At 40.8% G+C, this 23,425-nt stretch overlaps 2 protein-coding genes and 1 long non-coding RNA gene across 7 annotated transcripts in view; 1 reads left to right on the top strand and 2 right to left on the bottom strand.

Annotated features, from left to right (window-relative positions):
• Positions 1–2,010: 2,010 nt before the first annotated feature.
• LOC142558594 (uncharacterized) overlaps positions 2,011–23,425 on the bottom strand; it is a 75,343-nt gene continuing 53,928 nt past the window's right edge. Inside the window, exons 2-3 of the long non-coding RNA XR_012823041.1 lie at positions 6,921–7,173; positions 2,011–2,422 (exon numbers count right to left, since the gene is read on the bottom strand). This is a non-coding gene — a long non-coding RNA (uncharacterized LOC142558594). The remainder of the gene's footprint in view (positions 2,423–6,920; positions 7,174–23,425) is intronic.
• LOC142558591 (uncharacterized) lies at positions 12,834–15,099 on the bottom strand. The gene is made up of 3 exons (XM_075670740.1): positions 14,838–15,099; positions 14,635–14,752; positions 12,834–14,427 (listed from the first exon to the last, which is right to left on the bottom strand). The coding sequence occupies exons 1-3, from the start codon at positions 14,970–14,972 to the stop codon at positions 13,184–13,186; spliced, it is 1,497 nt and encodes a 498-aa protein (XP_075526855.1). The 5' UTR covers positions 14,973–15,099; the 3' UTR covers positions 12,834–13,183.
• On the top strand, positions 16,471–22,486 carry LOC142558592 (BEN domain-containing protein 5-like). 5 transcript variants are annotated; one of them, XR_012823040.1, is made up of 6 exons: positions 16,471–16,663; positions 18,543–18,673; positions 18,769–18,936; positions 20,939–20,980; positions 21,538–21,621; positions 21,715–21,797. XR_012823040.1 is itself a non-coding variant. In XM_075670743.1 (6 exons), exons 2-6 carry the CDS (start codon positions 20,956–20,958, stop codon positions 22,407–22,409), a joined length of 534 nt encoding a protein of 177 aa, XP_075526858.1. In that variant the 5' UTR covers positions 18,841–18,936; positions 20,939–20,955; the 3' UTR covers positions 22,410–22,486. The 5 variants fall into 5 exon arrangements, 3 of the variants coding, with proteins under 3 accessions (XP_075526857.1, XP_075526858.1, XP_075526856.1); XM_075670743.1 differs by lacking the exons at positions 16,471–16,663; positions 18,543–18,673 and adding exons at positions 21,975–22,194; positions 22,288–22,486 and having other exon boundaries at positions 18,841–18,936; XR_012823039.1 differs by having other exon boundaries at positions 20,667–20,980; positions 21,538–21,791.

Raw genomic sequence — 23,425 nt, 5'->3', positions numbered from 1 at the left:
TTTGCTCTACAAAGAAGGCCAAGTTTCTCTCACTGAGTTTAACTCACTAAGAGAACAGGCTTGTGCGTCTTAGCTGGACTTGCAGCAATAAACAGGGGTCAAACATGTGGTATAGCTTTAGTGGTACAATTTTCAATTGGGGGCCATTGTACATGCACCCCTAGGAAATCATTTGCTATGGCAAATACTAACGTAGTGGCATTTCTTTTTTAAATTTGTATGCCTTAATAATATTGTTAAAATATAAGAAGTATGTCTGCAAATTTAATAAATTTGGAGATCCTGACGTAATTCCTAATGCATGTTGGTACGTTATATTATTCCCAACGGACTCCTCAGTATCGCTGTTATTTCTCAGCATTCTCCCACAACACGTATTGTTCTTTCATCTTTGAAACAAACAAAAGTCATCCCACTTTTCAATCTGGTGACTGAGGCATTTGTAGCTATATCTAGATTGATCTTCTTAGCACCTTATTCAAGTAAAATGTTAGAATACATAGTTTATAAGCATACTATTGAATTCATTGAATCGCATAATGCCCATGTAAGTTATAACATGGCTTTTTGCATGGATTTAGTACCATGTCGCAGTTAACTCACGACGTCACTCATGCTTGTGTTTTCTAGCAATGTCAATCATGATTAATAGTTCGCACTTCATTTGCTTGCTTTTTTTCACATTGCATGGTGTGTGCATATTATTCTTGTATGTATACCTGAATAAAAATTCAGTTGCAAGTCAGTGCTCCTGTTGCGTTTTCACTGTCCTTCATACTTCGTGCACTGTTTCTACTCTTTCAAAAACGCACTAACTCGTCCAGCTCTCAGTATGGAAGCTTAAAGGCAGCTGTTAAAATGAGAATCCAGTAAACATGGAAACTGTCTGTAGGACAATAGCAATGATTTTACTGTTTGCAACATGCAGTTTGTAAATGTTGGTACAAGAAGATTTCAAAGAGATATACAGAGTGTTACAGAGCGCAAGGTTGAATGGTCGCGTCCCTGCCATGAGTACTGCAATATCATCATAAGTGTGCATAGGTCTTGCACTGCAAGCCAGAGACTTGCTCCAGGGCTTTCTTCTTCTATTAAGTGTCGGCTGCTTGCATTCATAACGTGGTTGGTAAATTGCTTACCTATTTCCCATCTAAGTTCCCTGCATTTCATTCTGCTGTACTAACCGACTTATTTTCAGCACCTTTCTTTCAATGACATTAAGGGTTACATTCATATTGTGTCAAGGTGTTTTCTAATGCACCAAGATTAAAGATTCTGACAAGTTTTCAAAGCTGACGCATTGGCAAAAATATTCTCGGCCATAAAGTGTGCTCATTGAGACACCATGCAGGTACCTTGTCCCACAAAACATCAATCAATTCTATTTTGAGATAAAAGCACATCAGTTTCTTACTTGTCAAGCTACATCTCTAGGCGCCACATGGTCTTTCCAAAAAGAAGGTTGCACAAGTATTTAAATGCACTGTTTAAAAGTTTACTGTTAAGACCTGTGTTTCCTTCATTTCACTTGCAATATGCGAAGTAGGTAGCAAGAGTGTTTAGCTTTAGTGCATCTGCTGTTGACAGAGCTAAGCTGACATGAAGGTGAAAGGGTATCCCTACATATATCAACCCAATGTAAAGGTATGGCTTGATAAAGACATGTTGCGCTGCAGGATTCTCTGGTAATGTAGCATGCACAATACAGCTGGGAAACAATATGCAGATTACTTTGCAATTACTTATTCGTGTCTTGCTTTCTTTCTACAGCATAAGTCTGCATGCTATAGTGTTATTTATCTTCATAACATCATAAAAAAATTGCAACTCATTGCTCCACCAAAGGCACCATCAGCCAGCTAAACCATTCTCGACATAAAGCTTCTCAGCCTGGTCTCTACATATGTTAGCTTTGAGAATGTCTTTTCACACAAACATGTCACAGGAACTCTGGAAAGGAGGTCAAGAACGCAACTTCAATCTTTGGAAACTGATTTGTCCAGCCCAGTATCATTTTACGGTCCTGGCTTTCTTGATGCCAGTTTGGGACTTAAGAAGCTGCAGTTTAGCATGCAAGGTGTCGAATTATGTATATTTCAGAGGAGCTAGAGTTGAAAAGCCATTTTATTATTCCCCACATAAAGGTCCAAAAGGCTCTACCTGAAAACTATGAGATAAACTTGGGTAAATCCCACGCAATGTGGGAATTGATGTTATGTGAAGTATTTTACAGGTAGTTGGCTATGCCAAGGTGAGGTGTTGCTATCGCTCGTTCCGAAACGAACACTCGTGTGAAACTTCTTTTTGAATCTCAAACGGAGGCGGCCAACAACGGGTGGGTGGGCTGCTGCTGAGACACCTGGATCTTTTCATGTGAGCCATCTGGTTCCAACGCAGGTAGCGTGAGAGTTGCATGACAAAGCTGGAATGACGACAATGCAACGAACACGATGGCATCACAAACACAACCACACATCTAGTGGCACAAGCTCATTCATTTCATTTATTTATCCAAATTTCTTTGTACAGGGTGAATTCGCTGGTCAATCTAAGCACGCAGTGCTTGTAAAATGACCAGACAGTTGGTGAATCAACATATTAAAATTCATATTACCACAATTAATACATTCTCTGGCATATATACACTGAACACCGTCCAATGCAGTAAAAAAAAATAACAACAAGCATTTCGAGTTCCTGTTTTTTTTTTTCATTACACAATGTTGTCAAGAAAACATCAAAGTCAAAACAATGTCAAAACATCAAAGCGATACATGAATACACCAGTCACTTACAGGACTACAACTCAATTCTTCAAACTGATGAATTCAAAATTATACACAGGTATCGAAGCAAGAACATAAACAAAAGTTGAAAACAAAGCCGGTAAACAATTCCGTATGAGTCAACTGGCTTTACCTACTAAATGTTTATTGAGCTTGCACACCATTTTCTGATCGCTTTATTCATTTTTCGTTTCGTGTTTATTATACATAATTCATCACTCAATTGATAAAATACTGAAGGGACATAGTAGTTCCGAGTTCTTTTTCCATAGTGAGTGTAGACATGTGGTTTCACGTACCTCTCAGTTTGTCGCAATGTCACGTTCTTTTTTACGGCAACCCTGAATTCTTTGCTGAAGTAGTGATTCTTCAAAACTACATAATTAAATAGTTCTGTCACTGGTATTTTGTGACTGGTATTTTGGTTCACTGGTTTTGGTAGGGCTTGGTATTTTTCCCTTGTACCTGCGCTATCTAACGCTGTACCGTAGGTTATGCTCTTGACTATTTTACGAATTCCGCGATTAATTTCTTGTTTTTTGTTTTCAGAGCAAGTGCCGTATAATGTAATGCCATATATAAGTAAAGACTCAGCTAGCGCCTTAAATACAGTAAGCTTTACTTTAAATGGAGCTCTGCCTCGAAGGTGATACATCATGGCAGCAATTGATCTTAGCTTTTTACATATGTGTTTAACGTGACTATTCCAATTAAGACATTGATCGAAATGCACACCTAAATACTTTACAGTTGATACGAGTGGCAAAGGTAGGCAACGGCATGAATTACAGTCTGATGAATGCAAAAAAATCCTCCTATTAATTGTGATAGCTTTGTGGGGATTCTTAAAACAAATTAGCTTCGTTTTTTCCTTTATTTACGTAAATCTAATTTTCCTGAAACCAATCACATAATTTAACAATATCACTTTGTAGTTGTTGGAACTCTGTATCAATGTTGGCAACATCTATAGTAATCGCAGTGTCGTCCGCATACTGGAACATTTTAGAATGTAATGGTAGAAGGCTGAGGTCTGTAACATAAATGTTAAAAAGCAGGGGTCCTAACGTACGACCCTGAGGTACTCCATAGTTTAGTGACTCCAAACTGCTATATGTTTCTCCTAACCTAACACACTAAAATCTGTCAGCAAAATAACTTGAAAAAAACTTAATGAAGTGTCTCCGAAAACCCAGATATCCAACTTTTTTATCAGAATGTTATGGTCTATGGTATCGAAAGCTTTTGTTAGATCTAACATTAAAGCCAGGACCACTCGGTTATTTTCTATCGAACTGTTGATGTAATCGGATAGCTCATCTAGCAAGGAAGTTGTATTTTTATTCTGTGTGAAGCCAAATTGCGCATTATTGTTAAGTGAAAATCGATCACAGAACGACAGCAGCACGGATGCTACATGCTTTTCCATTATGTGGGCAAGCGCTGAAAGGATAGAAACCGGTCTAATTTCCGCAGTCATTCTTTTTCCGTTTTTGTATATTGGCCTAACAACAGAGATTTTCATTCCTTTCGGTATATCTCCAGTTTGAAATATTCCGTTTAGTATTTTTAATAATACGTCTTTTAGTTCCTTAAAATTACTACGGAGGTCTCGATTACGAATCTTATCAAAACCTAGTGGCTTCCATTCCTTCAAACCCTTGATGATATTCCATAATGCGACTTCAGATATTTCTGGCAGAAAAGCTGTGTTTGCGCATGTGCGTTTAGGTTTGTATTCGGTGTGTCCATCGCGACTTGTTGCTCTTAGTTTTTCCGCCGCATGCAAGAACGTGTCATTGAACTTATCACACATTACTTTCGTGTCTACTGTGGGGAAGTTCTTTTTTATCACTTCTTCAACGCATGCGTGTTTCGATCGGCCCACCAGGTCGCTTACCAATGCCCACGTTTTCTTTACATCGTTTTTATTTAACGAGAATTCTCGTGACAGGTATCTTCGTTTCGCAAGTCGCAATTTCGCTGTCACCAGATTTCTTAGTGAACAGTATTCTGTTCTTTTCGTAACATCGTGCGGTTCTTTCTTGCTTTTCTGCCATGCTTTGTCCTTAAGGTAGCACAATTCTATGATATCTGGCGTGATCCATTTACTGTCAGGCTTTCTCTTCTTCACCTTTACTATTTTAGTGGAACCTTCGTAAATCCTATTGAATGTTTCAATAAGACTGCTGTACATGGTTCAGTGATCAAGCGGTAAGAGTGCACTCCAGTTTGTATTTTTAATTTTTGTATCAACGTGTGCATTATCGATAATAGTTCTTGTAACCAAAGCCTTTCCTTTCGTTATTGGTTGTTCAGACATAATTGCTAACATGACAAAATAATGGTCAGCCAGTTTGTGCTTCACGACTCCGGATGTATACCGCTGGTTGGTTAATCGAAGGATGATGTGGTCAATGCACGATTTGGAAATTTTTGAGCCCAAGTATTCCTCTCTTGTGTAGTCATTTATTGCGTTGTATAACCCATGTTCAGCTAGCAAATTAAGGTAATCAGTTACAGTTCTTTGAGACTCTTGGAAGATATCTATATTTATGTCGCCTACTAAAATCAGGTGTTTCTCGTTCATATACTTATTCAGTAAAAGCTGCAGTTCCGCGATATATTTGTTTCTATTCAAGTTTAACGGCCGATAGATAATACACAGAGTGTACGCAGTGTCCACTTTACTAATCGACAAGTTGAGCAGCTCGGCATTATCAAATTTTACCTCAATACTGTATGACAACCAGCTATCTTTCACAAACACCAAAACACCTCCACCTTTCCTATTTTCCCGACATACGGCATATTGCGAGTAGCCTCTGAGGCAATACAAACTTGTCCTTTCCGCTGCAATGTTGATTTCAGACAGCGCAATGACATCCACATCAGGCATTGTTTGCAAATACGCACACAAGTGGTCCCAAGTTTTCTGCAGGCTACGAATGTTCACGTGTAGTAATTTTAGCTCTTCATGCAGTGTTTCTTCCCTTAATGTTTCGAGGATATGTTTATCCCATTCGCTGAAGGATTCAAATGACCCCATTAGTTTATTTTTGCAAGATCAGCCACGCTATTGACACTAATTACATTAGAACCTTCTTCCTTCCTGACCAACACCTTGCCGTTCTTTGTCCAGACAAATTTGTACCCTTTCTCTTTCGCCAGCTGTCGAGTCTGCCAAAATAAGTGTCCTTGGATTTTGGTCAGATTATCATTCAGGAATATTTTCTCAGCCCTGAGAGTGTTCTTTTTGGATATCCAGAGATGTTTGGTTGCTTGGTCGGTGAATCTGACAATAATTGGAGTGATTTTGCCTTGACGCGGTTTCAACCTGTGCGCTGCTTCCAAGGAATGCCGTTCTGGCGCTGGAATGTCAAGTTTATTGCTAAGGTTCACCAAGACCTGGAATAGGTCTTCCTTTGGTGATTCGGGAAAGCCATGAATCTCAATATTTTTCCGGCGCGAGTACAGCTCTGCAATTTCAATGCTATCTCTTATGCGAGCAACTTCAGCATCCTTTTCAGTCAGCCGTTTCTCAAGTTCCTCGGTTTTTGCCTTTAGTTTACAGATCTCAGTTTCCTGGGAGCCGATTTTGGCAAGAAGTTCATCATACTTTTTTGATAGCAGTTCCATGAAGCTCTCTATTGATTTCGTCGTTACGTTTTGCATGTCGACTTTCTGATCAACACTATCTAACTTGCACAAAGCTTTGGCTAATTTCTGATCCAAGCTTTCAACTTTTTGAGCCGCAGCACTTGGCTGCTGAGGCTCCTTGCCGCTTTCGGGGTTTTGGTCACTTGCATTGCTGCTGTCTGAATCCGAAGATTCAGTTTCTTCATCTGCGCATGACTGACATTTCCAGATATCAATGTCACCTTGTTTCATACCTTTAAATCTTTTTTTCTGAATGCGTGAGCACTTGCCCAGACGGTAACAATGTTTACAGCGAAAACACAACAAAAACTGCTCTTTGCCAAGCTTCTTCTGGCATGCAAAACACTCTCGTTCCGCCATAACTTCTTCGATAGGGCTACAACACTACAATACTAAATTATTTCAACACGGCAGTCAGTCCAGTGGAGCATGAAGTTCAGGCAAGTGTGTCTCATTGAGGCACAATTTTCTTACCTATAACAAAGAAAACACGGTCAGAGCTCGGTCGCTGCTCCACCGGACTGCGGGGCGTTCTTCTTCTGAGCGTCCTTTTGTAGCCCGTAGAACCCGTGGTTTGTGACGTCAGCGCCGCCCCCTTTCGCGGCATTATCGTCCCGTTGTCATCCGCGCTTGCTTGGCCCAGATCCCTGCGCAGATATCTGCCGCAGGCCTAGCACATCGACGCTTCCATGGTCATCGGGCGATGCGGCGGTTCCACGGCTCGGAGCTGTAACAAAGGAAGCACGGTCAGAGCTCGGTCGCTGCTCCACCGGACTAATCTAATATACTAATATATAATCTAATATATAATCTAAGCTAATATACAACTTGGGCTACTGGGTTGGCGTAAAAACATGTAAGAGTAACAACCCCCATTATTGAAATATTTCAATGCAAACTATACCAAAAAATTTAGTGCTTTGTTGCACCTATAAAACTACATAAAAAATCATATACTAACATAAGCAAATACACAATAAACAGTCCATTACAGCAAAAGCAATATTGCGACTTATGCGACTTTATTTTATTGATGAGGCCATGAAAGTAGAAATGCCAGGTGATTACACTTTGCCAAAGCTCAAGCAAATGTTTTGTTTAGTCCACTTCCTTTTTGGTGGACTTTAATTTGCTGGTCATTGATGCTTGTACATGTTGACATAGTCATGACTATGTCAACATGACATAGTCTTGACTATGTCATGACTATGACATAGTCTTGCTATGACTGGCATGTTGACATGCCAGTCATAGCAAAAGCTGATCTTATTATGATTACGGCGTGCAGTTTCTCAACTCCAAGCCCAGCTGCTTCTCTTTTTTTAGCATAGCTTCCTTCAGTTGCAGCAATACTATAAAGTGAATATGTGCTGGGCCAATGTACAGATATTTCTGTACTCTTGCATGTCATCCTATCTTTTTACTTCTCCCGTTTCTGCCCAGAATGATGCAGTTGATTCGATTTCCAAGGTTGCTTTTGCATTGCTTGTAATTAACCTTGGAAGGCAGCATTCTCCACTCTTTTTCTATCCTTGCTGGATTAAGCAACAAGCGAGAATACTGCTTCAGGTGGCAAAGTGGTTGCTTTATTTTGTCCTCCAATGTAATAGCAGTTGCTACGAACTTAGCAAGAACCTGTTCCAGATGCCAGCAGTCCTTTCTTCACCTTTGTCACAGATGTCTGACAATGCAAATTAATTGGCAGAAAATTTACAGATCATGCACTTCAACTTGCTCACCAGCTTCAATGCAGGTTGCTATGCAACGCTTGCAGTAGTTTGTCCAGCTAACACATTCCACTGCCAAAAAAACTTGTGTGTCTGTATCAGCATCACTCTTTTCTCTGGTGTTTGGTTGGATGAAGTTCTGCAAGAGAAGAATCTGCCTAATCATAGCACGAATTCCTGAGTATACATTACCCAAAATATTAATTGAATTGGTTTAAGCAATGTAGGTAGTTAGGCGAGTTGGTTCAGCGTTGCAGGCTTGTAAAAGTCTATAAGATACAAGGACAATTACAAGAAAGGACAAGAATCAGTAGTGCATGTGCTACGTGTGTGTTGTCCTTTCCTTTGTCTCTGTACTTTAGGTGCATTTACACGTCTGAAATTACTTAAGCATGTCGCATCTTAGTTTCAACAGGTATGGCTGACTAGATTTTTTGTGGTTTTTAGTTTTCCTGCATGGGGTTTACATCTGAGAGAGAAAGAAAGGAACAAGGAAGGCCGGGTAGGTTAACGAGACGTACATCCAGTTGGCTACCCTGCATGGGGGTGAGGGTATGAGGGGTTAAAAAAAGGAGGCAAGTCGAGAGTCCACTCGCACAAACGACAGATGGCGTCTATAAGTATCTTTTCAGATTCGTTTATTTTAGAAAGTCATAAGAGCATGTATGCATAGCTTTCTTCATTAATATGGCCAAGCACCCAGGATCCTAGCCTCTGCGAAAGGTCAACTATTCAGTTGGGTGGGTACACTCTAAAAGGGCTGACATTGGACATCAAAGACTGACAGGGGAGGTGTTCAATGGTCTTCTTGCAGTTACAGTGGTCACATTTAATAACGAAGGACAGTGAATTTGTAAAGGCACTTGATCAAGTATGCCTCTAAATACCAGGGGTTACAAAGAAGGCCTAGATGTCATAAACAGTTCTAATAGAGCTTTCTCTCACCCCGAAAGGGACATGGTGATGTCGCAGCAGGAGCAAACATCTTTTAAAGTGGAGGCTAGTGAGTAACAATGGTTCTTGAAAATGTAGCCCGAGAGCTCACCCCTTTCAAGCAAACGAGATGGTACTCAAGCAAGACGGTGGAATGTTGAATATGTGCTCTGAGCCCTTCAGTATATATAGCTATGTAGGCCGAGATTAGGTCTCTCTGATGATTGCAATTGTAACAATTCAACTGTTAACAATCGTGAGTGTGTTTCACACACAGTAGATTCAAGAAAATGCTACCTTGACCATGGCTATATCACCAATTTAACCAGTTCAGAGCTAAACTTGCATTTCAAGATGCTAAGGGTCTCGTAACAGCCATGCGCTCAAGAGGGATTTATTTAGAATTATTTGTCCAGCATGCCATACATGTACCCGCCTGTTGTGTTGACTAGGACAGGGACCATTGATTTATATTTGCAGAGGCTTTGTAACAGTGAAGGCTGTCCTTAGGAATTCAGTAGCCACACAATACACGATTTGTGGTGCAACCAAAAGTATATCTGACTGTGCTCCACAAAGGCAATGAGCAAATCACTTTTGTGATAGTGCATTTCGCACGGATGTAAGTGTAAGTCAAAGTGCTTTTTTTCTTTTTTTTCTCACTTCCCAGACGAAAATGGGAGGTCAATTTCCAGCTGGAAAAGGGTTTTCCAGCTTCATTTCCAGCTGGATTTTTCAATACCAGCTGGAATGAAAGTTTTTCAGCTGGAAATGCGGCTGGTAATCACATTATCCAGCTGGGCCAGTTTCCAGCCAGACATGGTCCAGCTGGAAAATGATCGCTAGACTGGATGGGCTGCCAGCTGAAGCTGGAAACAGCTAGGAATGTTTCCAGCTGGACGATAGTTCAGCTGCCAGCTGGAAATGCTCAATCACAGAATGTGGATGGAAAATAATTTTCAGGAGTATGACTGTACTATTGAGCAAAAGGGTAAATGAAGCTCTTGAAAGTCATGTACTGAATAGAATTCTTACTTTTAAAATGACTATGGCAAAGAGCTGCACAATATTTAGATGAAGGCATGCAGCATCAAAAGCTCAGATGATGTTGGTTTCATTAAAAAGTAAAACAACTGCCTGGTTTTAGTTTGCAGCGAATTGTGAAAAAGTGAGTATGTTTGCATTCCCTAGTACACGTTAACTAACTTGAAAGCTAGGCAAGGCTTAGCACTTTTTCTGAAATCCTGAAAGTTTTCTTTTTCTTTCTAATACACAATTATTTTGTTTGATGGGCTTGTTGTGCCTTGTACAGGAAATTCGAGAGTTGTGAGAGTGAAACATTTTAGACCAAGTTTTTGGTTCCAGGCTCATAATTTACTGTCCTGCTTTTCTGTTTGCTTATAGGCAACAGAAATGATTAAGGTACAAAATTAGATTGTAATTCATTTTCAAGACAATAGTATTTGATACAGGACTGACTCCATTCTATATGATGTGCTTCAGAAATATATGTCCCTTCAGCACATATGTGGATATATGCTTTTAGTGTGCAACACTACCTAAAATATAATCTCTTGAAAGAAAATAATAAAATCGGTCGTATGAACAATTTTTTTATTGCAATTGACAGGCAAAAATATGTGTGGGAAATGACACCTTATAAATGGAACTAGCGAACAGCTTGAAGTATGTCTGTTCAAAGCATACAGAATGGCTGCGACGCATATTTTGCAACTTATTAGGGGTATCAGTAAATGGCAGGACAAAAAAGGACAACATACGGATGGAACCATGTGTTGTTCTTTTTCTGAACTTCTCTATCAGCGCTCCATCTTATAAGTTTGAAGATTTGCCAATATGCTTATTTTCAACCATTCGGTATATTGTACAATGTTCATTTCCAAGGTATGCATGATCCAATAATAAAAATGATAGCTAGTGCATTTGCTTTGTCCTAGTTTCACTGGTTACACCATATTCAACATTTTTCAGTTTCAGCATTTACATTAGGGGATCACTTTACTTCCAGCTGCATGAATGATTCGCTGATTACTTGTAGGTTAGAACCTGCACAGTAGCTCGAGAATGTGTATACACAGGAGCACAAGTGAACACAACAACACAATGCCATGCCCTTGCAAAGTTTTCTTTGTGCAGCAATCTACGAAGCCACAAACTATAAGAAAAACTGCTGTCCCTTTGCTGCATAGTATTGATGACAGTGCAAGTATCATAGCAGTGAACATTACTATGTTTTACATAGGTTCTGAAAAGTCACTAACTTTTAAACATGCAACCTTCTCGATTGAGCAGACACAGTGCAGACAATCGTTATTCGTTTATATATATATAAAGAAACAGGTAAATACAGCTTCAAACAAATATGTGCACTGTCTGCTACAAAAGGACTAGAAGCAGATTAGCTGCTTAGTTTCCGCAAGTATCTCGTGGTCATGTAATGTGCTGAAGGCAACCTGGAAGTGCTTGCAAAATTAGGTACGTTTAATCACACATTGACTAAAATCCAGCTTTATAATGTCAGCAGTTTGTAAATTGAAGGTTTAGCAGAACAAAAACTTAAGTGAGTTGTAAGTTTCCCTGAAGGTACTTCGAATCGTAAGAAAAAGACAACTACACATCAAAGGTAAACCAGACAGGATGAGTGCTCGTCCTGCATGTTGCACTCATTTAGTCTTGTTTACTTAATTGTGTAGTTGTATTTGTTATGCTTCAAAGTAAGGTTACTGCAGGAAAAAAGATGTGTCACGTAATACCAGGCTGCATGCACACATGAATTGAACATGTGGCTAAATGTCTTGAATCATTAGCTTATGAGACATGCAAGAGTATTAATTGCATAGTTCGTACACTTTAAGACTACATGACTCAGAGTCGAACACATCAATATATAAAAATTGCTTAAACTGCTGACAATGCAGGAGAATGCTTGGATAGCATAGCATTACTTTTATATGAAAACAATCCTAAATTATTACACATAGTTGTGGCGTATTGAATCACAATGTAGTACCAATGAGTGCATCTGTTCTTTGTAATCAAGCCAAAAGACCAAGGTATAACACTGGTATACATATAGCCACCTTAAGTAATTTTCACATACCTGCTGGTACAAAGCCTGCATGATATTCAATATTTTCATAATAGAAGAGTAACATTGAAGTTCTTGCAACATCAAACAACCACAACATACAGAAAAGGCAGTTAAGTAAGTCTCGCAAGTGCTGTGGGAATCTATGCTAAAGCAAAGCATCTGACTTGCTAAGTGGCTGTCAGAAGCAGACTAACGGATACCCTGTAAGCAGCTGGTCTTATGCAGCACGACTTGGATGAAATGTCCTGCTACGTGTAGTAAGAGATATATTACTATCTCAAGTACAATACACTAGCACAATAAGGAAGTGCTTCACATGCATGCGGCAAACAGAGGAAGGAAAACTTTTCATCTCTCAAACACCTGCTTACAAGTGGTTTCGTTGATGCATCATGGAGACTGCAATTAAAAGATGCCAAGCACCGTCAGGAGTACAAAACAAAACACAAAGAAAGCAAGAGTACTTGCAAGCACAAGGCATTACTGAAGATGACTAATTTTTATTTGATTCATGACAGCTTCCTAGCTAAGGTTTTCATAAACCTTCCTAGTTTCACTTGACAGCAGCTGCTGGGTGTTGCACCTTGAACCTACTAGGTTGGTACTGAAGTTAGTTGAACATCATATAGCATCTCAAAGAGCTAGTGATTGCGAAAAATAAACTCATGAGGTTATTTACTCTGCTGGCAGCACATGCTACTATAGCCTAACTAGCAGATCATCAAATTGGATTTCTTAATTTGTTACCCTGTCCTGACCAATATTCTGCATATGGCAACATCTTTCTAAAGATGAAGAGAGCCTTATACCTACTGGAGCACTGATGGACCAGTGTTCGAAGTCTACCACTGTACACTTTATTTTTGACGCTATCTGGCTGGACAAGAATAAACCAGGGGCCAATCCTAATGCTTCACATTAAAAACTTTGGTGCCAGAATTTTTTTATTGTGAGCTATTAGGTCATCAAAACCATTCATAAGAGTTAACTAAATCGCAAAAGTACTCGTGGTTATTAAAACAAAAATATATGCATGGTCGTATCTGTGCACCAATTTTGAGCAGACATTCATCACCTCGTTTTTTTGCGTTCTTAATGTGCTCACTTGGCAGGACAGAGTCAACAGTGTATACTTCAGAAATAATAAAGAAGTGTTCTCCAGATGGTTCTCTGGAGCAGAATATTCTTTTTACCCTGGCATATGTGCCACCTGGAAAAACAATAGCAGTGCTATTTGTTCTGACATGTTTGCTGTACCGCTCTGATGCAATTACAGTGCACCCAACCTTCATCCTACGAAATTCAACTATTTGCTTTCCCTGTAGTTCTGTATGGGCAGAAAAATCATCATGAACTGTCTCAGGTTTGCCTAGAGAAGTAATGTTTTCTAAGCATTCTTTTGCAGCACTTTCTTTGATCAGCGAAAGTGCATAGTTGCTTGCACGTGCTTTCAGGGCTAGCAGACTGCTGCGCAAGAGAAGCCTGCTAGCAATCTGCAAGGCCACTCCATTGGCAGATGTTATTAGCTTCAAGAGCCTGCCCATATTTGTTTCAAATGAGAAACAAGAATGTGCCCGCAGAGGTCCAAACAAAACAACCGACTTTGGCAAATGTAAAAGCTGGTGCACATTGTACGTCATGTTGCTCCGGCCGTACAAAAATTCAACACCAACGACAAACTCTGTAAGTAGTTGTGTGCTGAGGTCTACATCTGCACGTGAAATAGAATCCTTTAGCAGGATGAATACACCTGATGCAAGAAGGCTCCAGTGAGTCACATACTTGTCCTCAAGCACACCAGTGAGACAAGGTACACTGTAATAAAGCAAGCAGTACTGCCATTCTGAGGCCTTCCAATATTTTCTAACCTGCAGCGGTCGTGGCTGACGGCTAACACATACAGGCATTCTTATTTCACCAAGCCGTTCATTTATAACCCTCACAGTAGAGGGCATGCCACAGTAATAATCTGCTCCTGTATCAGAGAGCCACAATTCTGTCAACTGTCTTGCGACACCAAGTAGAACACAATGCATGTAATCTGGGCACCATGACCAAGCAGGGCTAAAACCTGATAAGTTAATAAGTGGAGATGGGCCCTTGACTCCATGTACAGTAGTGCCAGTACGACAAGCCGCCTTCATGTCCACCAATGTTTCTTCGTCAGTGCGATCAGGGTAGAGCTGATCCAAGCAGTATTTGATAGTACCTGTTAAAAGAAGCAAAAGTATACACACAGCAAGTTTAATTTACGGTAACTGAATCATACTTCCCTTTACACTGATCCATACTAGAGATAAAATGTGCCGAATACTCAGCCACATAGACTGGCACATTTTTTTGCAGTGGTAGCATGTATTTTAACTGGTCCAGCTTCTGACCACAGCAAAAGAGCCAAGAGTGGCATAGGACTTGCCTTGTACATTGGTTCCTGGATGGTAGCACCAGCTACAACCAAAGTAACCGTTGAACTGGACCATTTGTTGCATTGCAGCTCTGGCAGGTGCATCTGCACAGCAACATATGCAGAAAACCTGCAGGATAATGGAATATCATGTGAATATATACTCAAGAGTTGTGTCGTAAATGTGTTAAAATTTTCTGTTCGGGATCATTTACCTTGGAGCGTACTTGTGTGCCAGCAAGTGTCCACGTGATACCAGTTGCATTTAGCTGCTCCAGTTGATGCACAAATGCCTGCAGCAGCATTGGCATATTTGGATGCTGATGCCCATACCACAGGAGTGGTGCCATTACATTGCTCCAACGCAGCCGGGGTGGTAATTCATTTAAAATTATTTGCACAGGCCATATGCTGTACTTTGACGACTTGAACACAGGACTGCCATCACTGTTCACAGTCAATGTTAAATCATGAGTAGCCATCCCAACCTTTTCACGTGCAGTGCGATATTGATGGCCATCCAAGATGTCAGTCATTAAGCCATTACTGCTCTGTGGCCGGCTGAGGTTTGCTGCTAGCGCAGTGTTGGCTGTCTTGCTAGAAAGAATTGCCATCAGCTGCTTCTCAATTGGCAAAGTTACAAAAAAGCTGCCTGTGCGCATAAGATCACGGCCTACATATTTTGTGTTGCAGACTGTACATTTGACTTCAAGTTTTTGACGCTGCTCTAGGCATCCCGTTGTTTTAGCAAGCAGATGCTTGCAATCTGCGCAGTAAAAATTGAAAATCACATCCTTCATGTCAATTCCACAAAAATTCTTATAGAGGTATTTGCTTTCCGGAAAACATTTCTTCTCCAAGAGGTTGTTGAAAAGCTTCTGAATCTCTTCAATTGCAGCCCAGGATAGGCCAAATTTAATTGCCAAGTCCAACAGCAGCATATAGGCATCTCCTCGGGTGACTGTTCCACCTTCAATGAATGGTTCACAGAGTTCATCAGCATCTATATCTTTCGGATCACCGCTCGGACACGCACTATGTTCGCCCGGCAAACAGTCTTCGTCCGCGGACACCGGTTGGGAGAAAGATGCATCGGAAGTTGGGTGTTCACCATCACTAAAGTCACTGCAGTCTTCATCACTGTCCTTCTCTCGGGTTAAGTCTGTGTATGTAGACTCATCACAGATTTGGTCCTCGAGAGAGTTTGCTGGCGATGTTGGCGATCTCGTTGATGTCATAGGCGACTTGTGACCTTTTGGTGTTCGCGGAGCGGCGCCAAGTGGATGGTGAAGGAGCCACTTTGTTGACTTCGGCATGCTGCTGCTTGATCCAGGGTCGAGATAGACTTTACGCCTTTTTCGCGGTGCCATTTGGTATCCAAGACAAGTACAGCTATGTAATCGCGAACGAGATAGAGCTCTTGATCCACGGACAAACAGAGCGTCGAGAGCGCGGACCACATGCGCATGGACTAAAATCTACCACAACCTTTTGTGCTATACCCCGCACCGCAAATGCTCCGCAATCGTGCAATTTACAAACTCTTTTGGTAAAGAGTGACATATTGTTTATAAATGAATAATATACAATAATACATGTTAAGAAGTATGAACAAAAACCCTTTATTAAAAATGTACTACCATTTAATTTACGCACATGCGCGATCTACATGTTGGCGTTCCAAACCCTCCGCAGAGCTCCAGAGCGTGAGAAGGCCAATAGTGTTCCTCCGCAGTCCGCGCATCTGAGCGCGTGGTGCGAGCGGTGCGAGTGTCATTTGGCTTCGTGGTGGGTGCCGCGTTTGTGTTGTGGATCGTTTCGCACGCGTGCATCGTATCAGTAAGCGCGATGTTTGCTCTTGTGCGATTTGTTGAAGACAAGACAGACAAACGATATGTTATACCGGTAACCGATGTCAAGAACTTCCATCCCGAAAATGAATTGGATTTTGACAATACGATGCCTTACGACGCATACTGGCGGGACGAAGACAACGAGGAGAACAGTGGCGTATACGTCGTACAGATTCTCAAGCTCGCAGGTAAATACTTTGTTAGAGTGCCCTGCTGGTTAAAAAAAAAGTGCAGTTCACAGAATTGTGATATCGTTTTTCACTGCCGAGTTAAAGTTCTAAACTTCATAGTTTCGTTTTCTCAACTTTTCAATTTTCGACAATTTTAAATAAACAGTTGACAACCGCAGTAAAAAAATTACAAACCAACATTCACTAGATATTAAGTTTTGCTTTTAAGTGCAACAAACCTCGATTTTGATGCAATGGTTGTCGAGATAAACGAATTCTCCTTTTACATGTATTTAGATAGGAGCACCGGAGCTAAAAGTTAGCTGCACCGACTTTTCTGGAAATTACTGCCTGTGGGTTGAGTGTAATAGAATAAGGATACTGGCTGCGCATAAACTTGTAACAATTTGAGCACGCACTTATAATACTTGTATATTGTTTTAAAGATACGTATTTAAGAGGAAGCTTTAGCTCGGGCCCAACTCCGACGCGGCCTATTCAAATACATGTAAAAACGCAAAAACGTTTTTCTGAGATAACCCCTGGACCGATTTTAACGAAATTAGTTGCTTTTGAGAGAGAAAGTTAAATTCTAGTGACTGTTGGAAGCGGAATTTTGATTTAGGGCTTGCATTTTGTTAAAGAGATTTTCAAAATTTCAGAAGTTTGAAAAATATAAAAGCACGAAGTTTACAAACTAATAGCTCTGCATCAAAAAGAGATATCGCGGTTCTGTAAACGGCACCCATTAGATCATTCAAAGCGGACAAATTTCGTATGTCATTTTACATCTTACGTGAGTTTGTTACGTTGTTTACGAGGGTTCTGCAAAAGTTGTAATTACATATTAATAAATTTTTTGAGATTCATGCATAAGATGTCAAATTTGTTCGCTTTAGATGTGCTATTAAGTACAATTCACAGAATTGCGATATCACCTATTCTTGCTGAGTTACAGAGTTGTAAACTTGATAGTTTCGTTTTCTGAAAATTTTCGATTTTTGCCAATTTTTAATAAAAAATTTACGACCTAAATCGAAAATTCGAAACCAACAGTCACTAGATTTTAAGTTTTTCTTTTAAATGCAACAAACCCCGTCAAATTTGGTGCTGTGGTTGCCGAGAAAAACGAATTCTCCTTTTACATGTATTTAGATAGGAGCACCCGAGCTAAAGCTTCCTCTTAAGGGCTCGGCAAATTAATATGCTGCTCGAAACATTGCATTTCAAAGTGTAAAGTGTAGGGGAGTGGACGCGAATGGTGTAGAACTTTGTGGAAGGCACGCGGGTCCGAACGATTAGTCTGGAACATTCGACGACATCCACTCCCCTACACTTTACGCTTTGAAATGCAATGTTTCGAATTCAGCTGGCAACTGGCAGGCAGTGCGAGGGGACGTTTTGCGGCGCTTTGACCTCATTAATTGGCATTACTTCACCATTAACATTATGGCTTCGAAGAAGCCGTCAGAAATTACAAGTTGGTGACAGCGGTGGGTGGGCGAGCGCGCGCCGCTATAGCCTGGGAAGAAAAGCGAGCATGCCAAAGGCACATCGCGGAACGGCAAGCCTGTGCCACTGACCTTGCAGTGGCATGGACCAACTGCCTAGCATGTTAAATAACGGTGCGCTTATACTTGCTGCTTACTACCGCTTGAATATGATCCTTCTTTGCACGATACCGGCACAGTCTGACGGCGGTGAAATGGCTGTTGCCCACTCAATATGCCCTCGCTTGATCGGGACTCGGATAATTACACTTTTGACAATAAAGCCATGTGTCCGCGGAAATGTATCTATGCTAAATATATTGAGGGTTACTAGCGTTTCTTGATATATAGGTTTCCAAATATAATGCAGTCAATGAAACATGTCTGTTGTTTTATACTCTTTGCAGCCACAAGGGAAGAGATGGCAAGAGAAACAAAAAACAAGAGAGTGCCCATTCCACCGATCAGGCTGTCAGATGTGGAGGACTTGCCCCTCTCTGAAGGGGATGTGAATGCTAAAAAGAAGAACATAAGACAGGTACATGCATATTTTGCTTTGTCTATACACAGCAAACACCAGACTACTAAGTTTTCAACAGTGTCACTAATTTCCAGTATTGTCATCCATTATAGCAGGACAAGGCCAAGCAGGCAAATCAGGCTGCATCAAGAAAGCAGCAGTACGAGGCTGTTCTCCGACAGCACATGGCACATGCCCTAAAGAATGTTGATGTTGCTAAGGAGGCTGCTGCACCATTGCCCACACCTCGCACCTCCACCAAACAGTCACGAGGGTCACAAGTATGTAGAAAAGAAACAAGTACCTTGCAGTGTCTGAAAGACCAACACAGCTGTGCAATGTTAACTTCTGACGTGCCTTTCTTGTGCTGCGAGGTATTACTGCATTGATGGCATGCTAACTTGCGAACACCTTGTCACGATATGCTGGAAGAAGTGGTCATGCATGCAGTCTTTTTTTAAACTGAAAGCAATGAGCCAGGAAATTGATTCACACCTTATTTTGCTTATGTTGCGTTTGCACTGCATTGTTAAAACCCCATATTGACTGAGATGCACAAATTTATGCTTTTGCATACATGCTGCAAATGTAGGTTAAGGCATCAGCAGAAAGTGACTTCGTTAAGTGTTGACTTATGCAAAAAGGTATAAAATACAGGTGGGTGACTTTAGGTACACTTTGAGGAGCAATTACTAATGCATAAAAGCTGGCATATAAACCAGTACGGTAGTCAGTATGTGGCACAACGTTGCATACCCTTTTGGCAGCCTATTTCTCTCTGATGTAGCAAAATTTGGGAAACAAATGGAATGACTAGTATCTGGAGGTTCTTGCCCACTTAATTATTTAAGTGCCCACAGTCTTGTGTCTTCACATTTGTAATGGGTATCTGGTATGTGACCATAATTGTAAGGTACCATTGAGTCGCTGTCAACTTGCGATATCATGAATTTGTAAATGCCAATAAGGGTAAATCGTTGGGCAACTTGGTAGCAGCACGTAGTCATATCTTATGCAGCATGAAAATGGTTTTACGGAAACAAAGAAGTACAGATGAGAAAAAAGAAACTTTTTCTGCTTTCTTATTCTAGAAAATGATTTGCACATTGCACAAACTTTTACCATTAAGAACTATTTTTATTGGCTTCTTTAAGCTTACCACTGTTTCCCTGTGGCTTGAAGAATGTCATGTAACGATCTCATGTATGGGCAACCTTGTTCTCTGTTACCTTCCGCTTTGGCTAGCATTAATTTGTGCCCCTTGAGACAAACCCACATGGCATGACCAAATAATAAGACTTGTTTCAGTACTCTTGCTTTGATAGAAGATTTGAAATTTATCTCCCGCATCACCGATAAATCATTTGGCAATCCATGGGATTCTTAAAGCTATATGTCAGTACCAGAGATCAAAAGAATTTATGATAAGCAATAGTCTGATGCTGTACACTGCACCACATCATCTTTGAGTTCTGGGGTGCCACGACAGTCACACTTTCTTTATTTTACATAGCACATGCTGTTTGAGTTGTTCTTCTAAAATAGGATATTTCCGCACTAAAGTGTGCACACTTCAGTGCAATTTTGTTGAACAATACACCAACAAATAGCAAAAACGTCATGGCATACTGAATGTGATGTGTGAAACTTGATGTGCATTTTAGGATCAGCTTGAGAGTGAAGACACAAAACCATGGCCTACAGAAAAAAAAACAATGGTGTTGCTAATGCTTTTTGTGGATGATAAAGGCATCACAATAAACTACGTGGAAGGTCCCCCTGCTACCCAGCTTAGCACCCACGTCTCTGCCAAATATCTTTCTTATTAGTCACTTTGATCAAACATGGGTGTAAAGTTGCTGCAGTTTGAGAAAATGTGGCGCTAACCGAGATACAATATAGGGAGCCCCAGAAATGCTGCTACTACCACAATCTTGGTGCATACCCCAATTTTGTTGTGGGAGTGTTCAATGGAAAAAGTGTATGCACCTCATAATTTTTTTTTGCACAGGTCAAAAGGAAGCTGTATGATGAAACCAGCGATTCAACAGACGATGAATCGCTGGTTTCTTCAAAAGAGCTAATAACTGCACGAAAAGATGCAAAATACTGGAAAATGCAGTGCCGCATCGAGCGGGAGCACAATGCATCATTGAAAAAACACAGAGTTTTTGGAAAATAACATTAGAACACAGCTGAACAACTGTAAGCATTACTTCATTTTTATTGTAATTGAGTGTATTATATGCTGTCTAACAATGACCACTTTTCATGTTTTCCTAGTTGCCCAAATACTTGACATGCAGAGAAGCGAGAGATGTGAAGGTAAGCAGTCATAAATGCAGCACTGTGAGCTGTAAGGTACCTAATATCCTGTATTATCAAGTGCTCATCAAAGTGTCACTTCTGAAGCTATATTCCTGCAACATTTAATAAAACAACTTATTTGCAGTCTTGTGGCAGGTTTGCAGGTGTATTTAACAAGCATTCTCTACAGTATGCATTGTGTTTGTGTAGCCAACTATTTTTGTTAAGTATTCTGATAAGAGAGAAGAGAAAGCTTTGCATGGGGAATTACAGCATGGACATTTGTATGGGATAACAGCAGTTAAGCTAAAGACCAAGAATACATAGTTTTTTTCCAAACAGGCACATCTGCGCAGGTCAAAGTAACTCAAGTGTATGGTTGCACGTACAACTCAAAGTTTTCATTACACAGGTGTGAGCCAGCACAGACTGCAACAGCAGTTGTATTGCCGCTGGTCCAACAGCTAGTCTCAAATGGCCACTGGCCGTAAGAGTACTAAGTGTACCAGCAATATCACTCATTGCACATTTATGGTGACCAAATGCATATGTATCTCAAACTTTTTATTGTACAGGTGAGAGACGACAAAATCTGGAAGCACCACTAGTGGCACCTACTACAGAGCAGCCTCAACGAGTGGCTGCTTTTATCGAAGACGGTGAATGTACTTGCAACATTGTTAATTGAACGAAATTTTGATGTGAACCTATTTTAATTATACTTATTGTCTGTCTCACATTTGCTGCTTTAGCACCAGATTTGTCTGTGCCAGACGCCTTAGACAATACGAAAGGATGCCAGGACGGCAACTTTGTGGCCACATCTGATGGACGTGTGAGTATGGTTGTTGCTCACCTATACCACAAATTTATCGTTAGCACCCAAATTCAAATAAAACTTGTTCTTCAAGCTCTTCACATGGATGTGTTATAAGCAGCAGTTGCCTCTAGTGCTGTAATACTAGTTGACGCTGTATATAGCAATAAACACCTTTTTTTCGCTTTCTTCCAGTTCCACTTGTCTGGTGGAATTTATGTCATGCCTGAGCAAGCGGAAAAACTGTTCAGAAATAAAAAGCCAAGCATCCTTGTGAGAGACACGGCCCAAGTGATCTGGGGCAATGAACTATTGGCAAAAAGAAGTGTCAGCGGCAGACTCGCACTAACAAAAAGTGGCAGCAGCGAGCAGCCATCCAAGCAGCTGACGCCTGCAAAGGTGGAGGTTGTTTATGGTAGGTACTTATTGCTTAAGGTTTGTTAAAGAGTATGCATTTTTCCAGCTGATCACTGTGATCATCTCTTGAGATACATTATTTTCGTTATAGCTTGTCTGCGGCACTGGGGTCAGATACACAACCAGGACATCGGCGCTGCGGAGCGTGCTCTGCCAAGGACCCTCAGTGAAAAAATTCAAGATGTAAAAAGAAAACTTCGCCTTCCACACTGAGAAAGTGCTGTCAAGTACTAGAGTACCACTGTAAATATTTTTAAATATATGTACATTGTGTTTTTGACTGCTGGAGTTTTGTCCTCTATGCATATGGCTGAGTGGTTGCTCAAAACAACCACCTATATGCCCTTCTCCTTGGAAGAAAAGCACTCTATGGTAGTGTGAAACGTAATCGATCCTGTTAAACTTTTTTTCCAGTGCAGAACTCGGCTTGATTTAATTCTGTCTACCAGAAGGACATTTCCAGCTCGGTAGCTGAGACTCCAAGTGGAAATTGCTTCATTTTCAGCTGGAAACGGCTTCGATTCCAGTTATCACAGGAACCCTTTCAAGCTAGATTGAGAGAATTCTCTAGCTGGAACAGGGACACTTTCCAGCTGGAATAGGAGCACTTTCCAGCTGGAAAGAGGAGCGATTTCCTGCTGGAAGAGGAGCAATTTCCAGCTGGAAGAGGAGCAAGTTCCAGCTGGATCAGAAGTTTCAATCCCGGCTGGAAAGAGTCGTTTCCAACTGGAACATTTTCCAGCTGGGAAGGATTTCCGGTTCAATAATACAGCTGGAACTGGAAATTTTTTCCATCTGGGTTCCTTTCTTTAGTCCCTTGCCGTCTAACATGGAGAATAGTTTTCCCAGCCTGGGGCTGGGGCTTCTCTAGATGCAATTAAATTTTCTCTCGAAAGAGAGAAGAGCTAGATGTTGAAGATTCCACAGCCACTGACAGTCCACAGTACACTCCAAAAAATTTTACACCCTTTGGGGCTTGTTTTGTCCTACAGCGATAATCGTCATATCTGCCTTACTTGCATGCATATTTCCTTTCTTGAAAACTCGGCGCTCGATACTTTACTGTCGAGAGTGCCGTGTCAAGCTGATTACGCACAAGCCATTCGTGACTAGGAAGTACCGGCCTCGCAGCATTAAAGAAAGGAAATGCAGGCAAGACAAATGACGATTATTGTTTGGGGACAAAATACAACCCAAAGGAGTAAACTTTTTTTAGAGTGTAGTCATAG

The sequence above is a fragment of the Dermacentor variabilis genome, chromosome 9, assembly GCF_050947875.1.
Source record: "Dermacentor variabilis isolate Ectoservices chromosome 9, ASM5094787v1, whole genome shotgun sequence".
Lineage (NCBI taxonomy): Eukaryota > Metazoa > Arthropoda > Arachnida > Ixodida > Ixodidae > Dermacentor > Dermacentor variabilis.
The sequence above is the reverse complement of the archived record's forward strand: the minus strand, read 5'-3'. Positions and strand labels throughout refer to the sequence as shown.

What these genes read in the sequence shown, in the direction of transcription:
- LOC142558591 (XM_075670740.1), bottom strand. Translation starts at nt 14,972, where the DNA reads ATGGCACCACTCCTGTGGTATGGGCATCAGCATCCAAATATGCCAATG. An exon ending in GCACACAAGTACGCTCCAAG is followed by an intron (nt 14,753 to 14,837) that starts GTAAATGATCCC and finishes ATTATCCTGCAG; the next exon opens with GTTTTCTGCATATGTTGCTG. An exon ending in TCCAGGAACCAATGTACAAG is followed by an intron (nt 14,428 to 14,634) that starts GCAAGTCCTATG and finishes TTCTTTTAACAG; the next exon opens with GTACTATCAAATACTGCTTG.
- LOC142558592 (XM_075670741.1), top strand. Translation starts at nt 20,914, where the DNA reads ATGACCACTTTTCATGTTTTCCTAGTTGCCCAAATACTTGACATGCAG. An exon ending in GAGAAGCGAGAGATGTGAAG is followed by an intron (nt 20,981 to 21,537) that starts GTAAGCAGTCAT and finishes TTTATTGTACAG; the next exon opens with GTGAGAGACGACAAAATCTG. An exon ending in AAAGGTGGAGGTTGTTTATG is followed by an intron (nt 22,195 to 22,287) that starts GTAGGTACTTAT and finishes TTTTCGTTATAG; the next exon opens with CTTGTCTGCGGCACTGGGGT.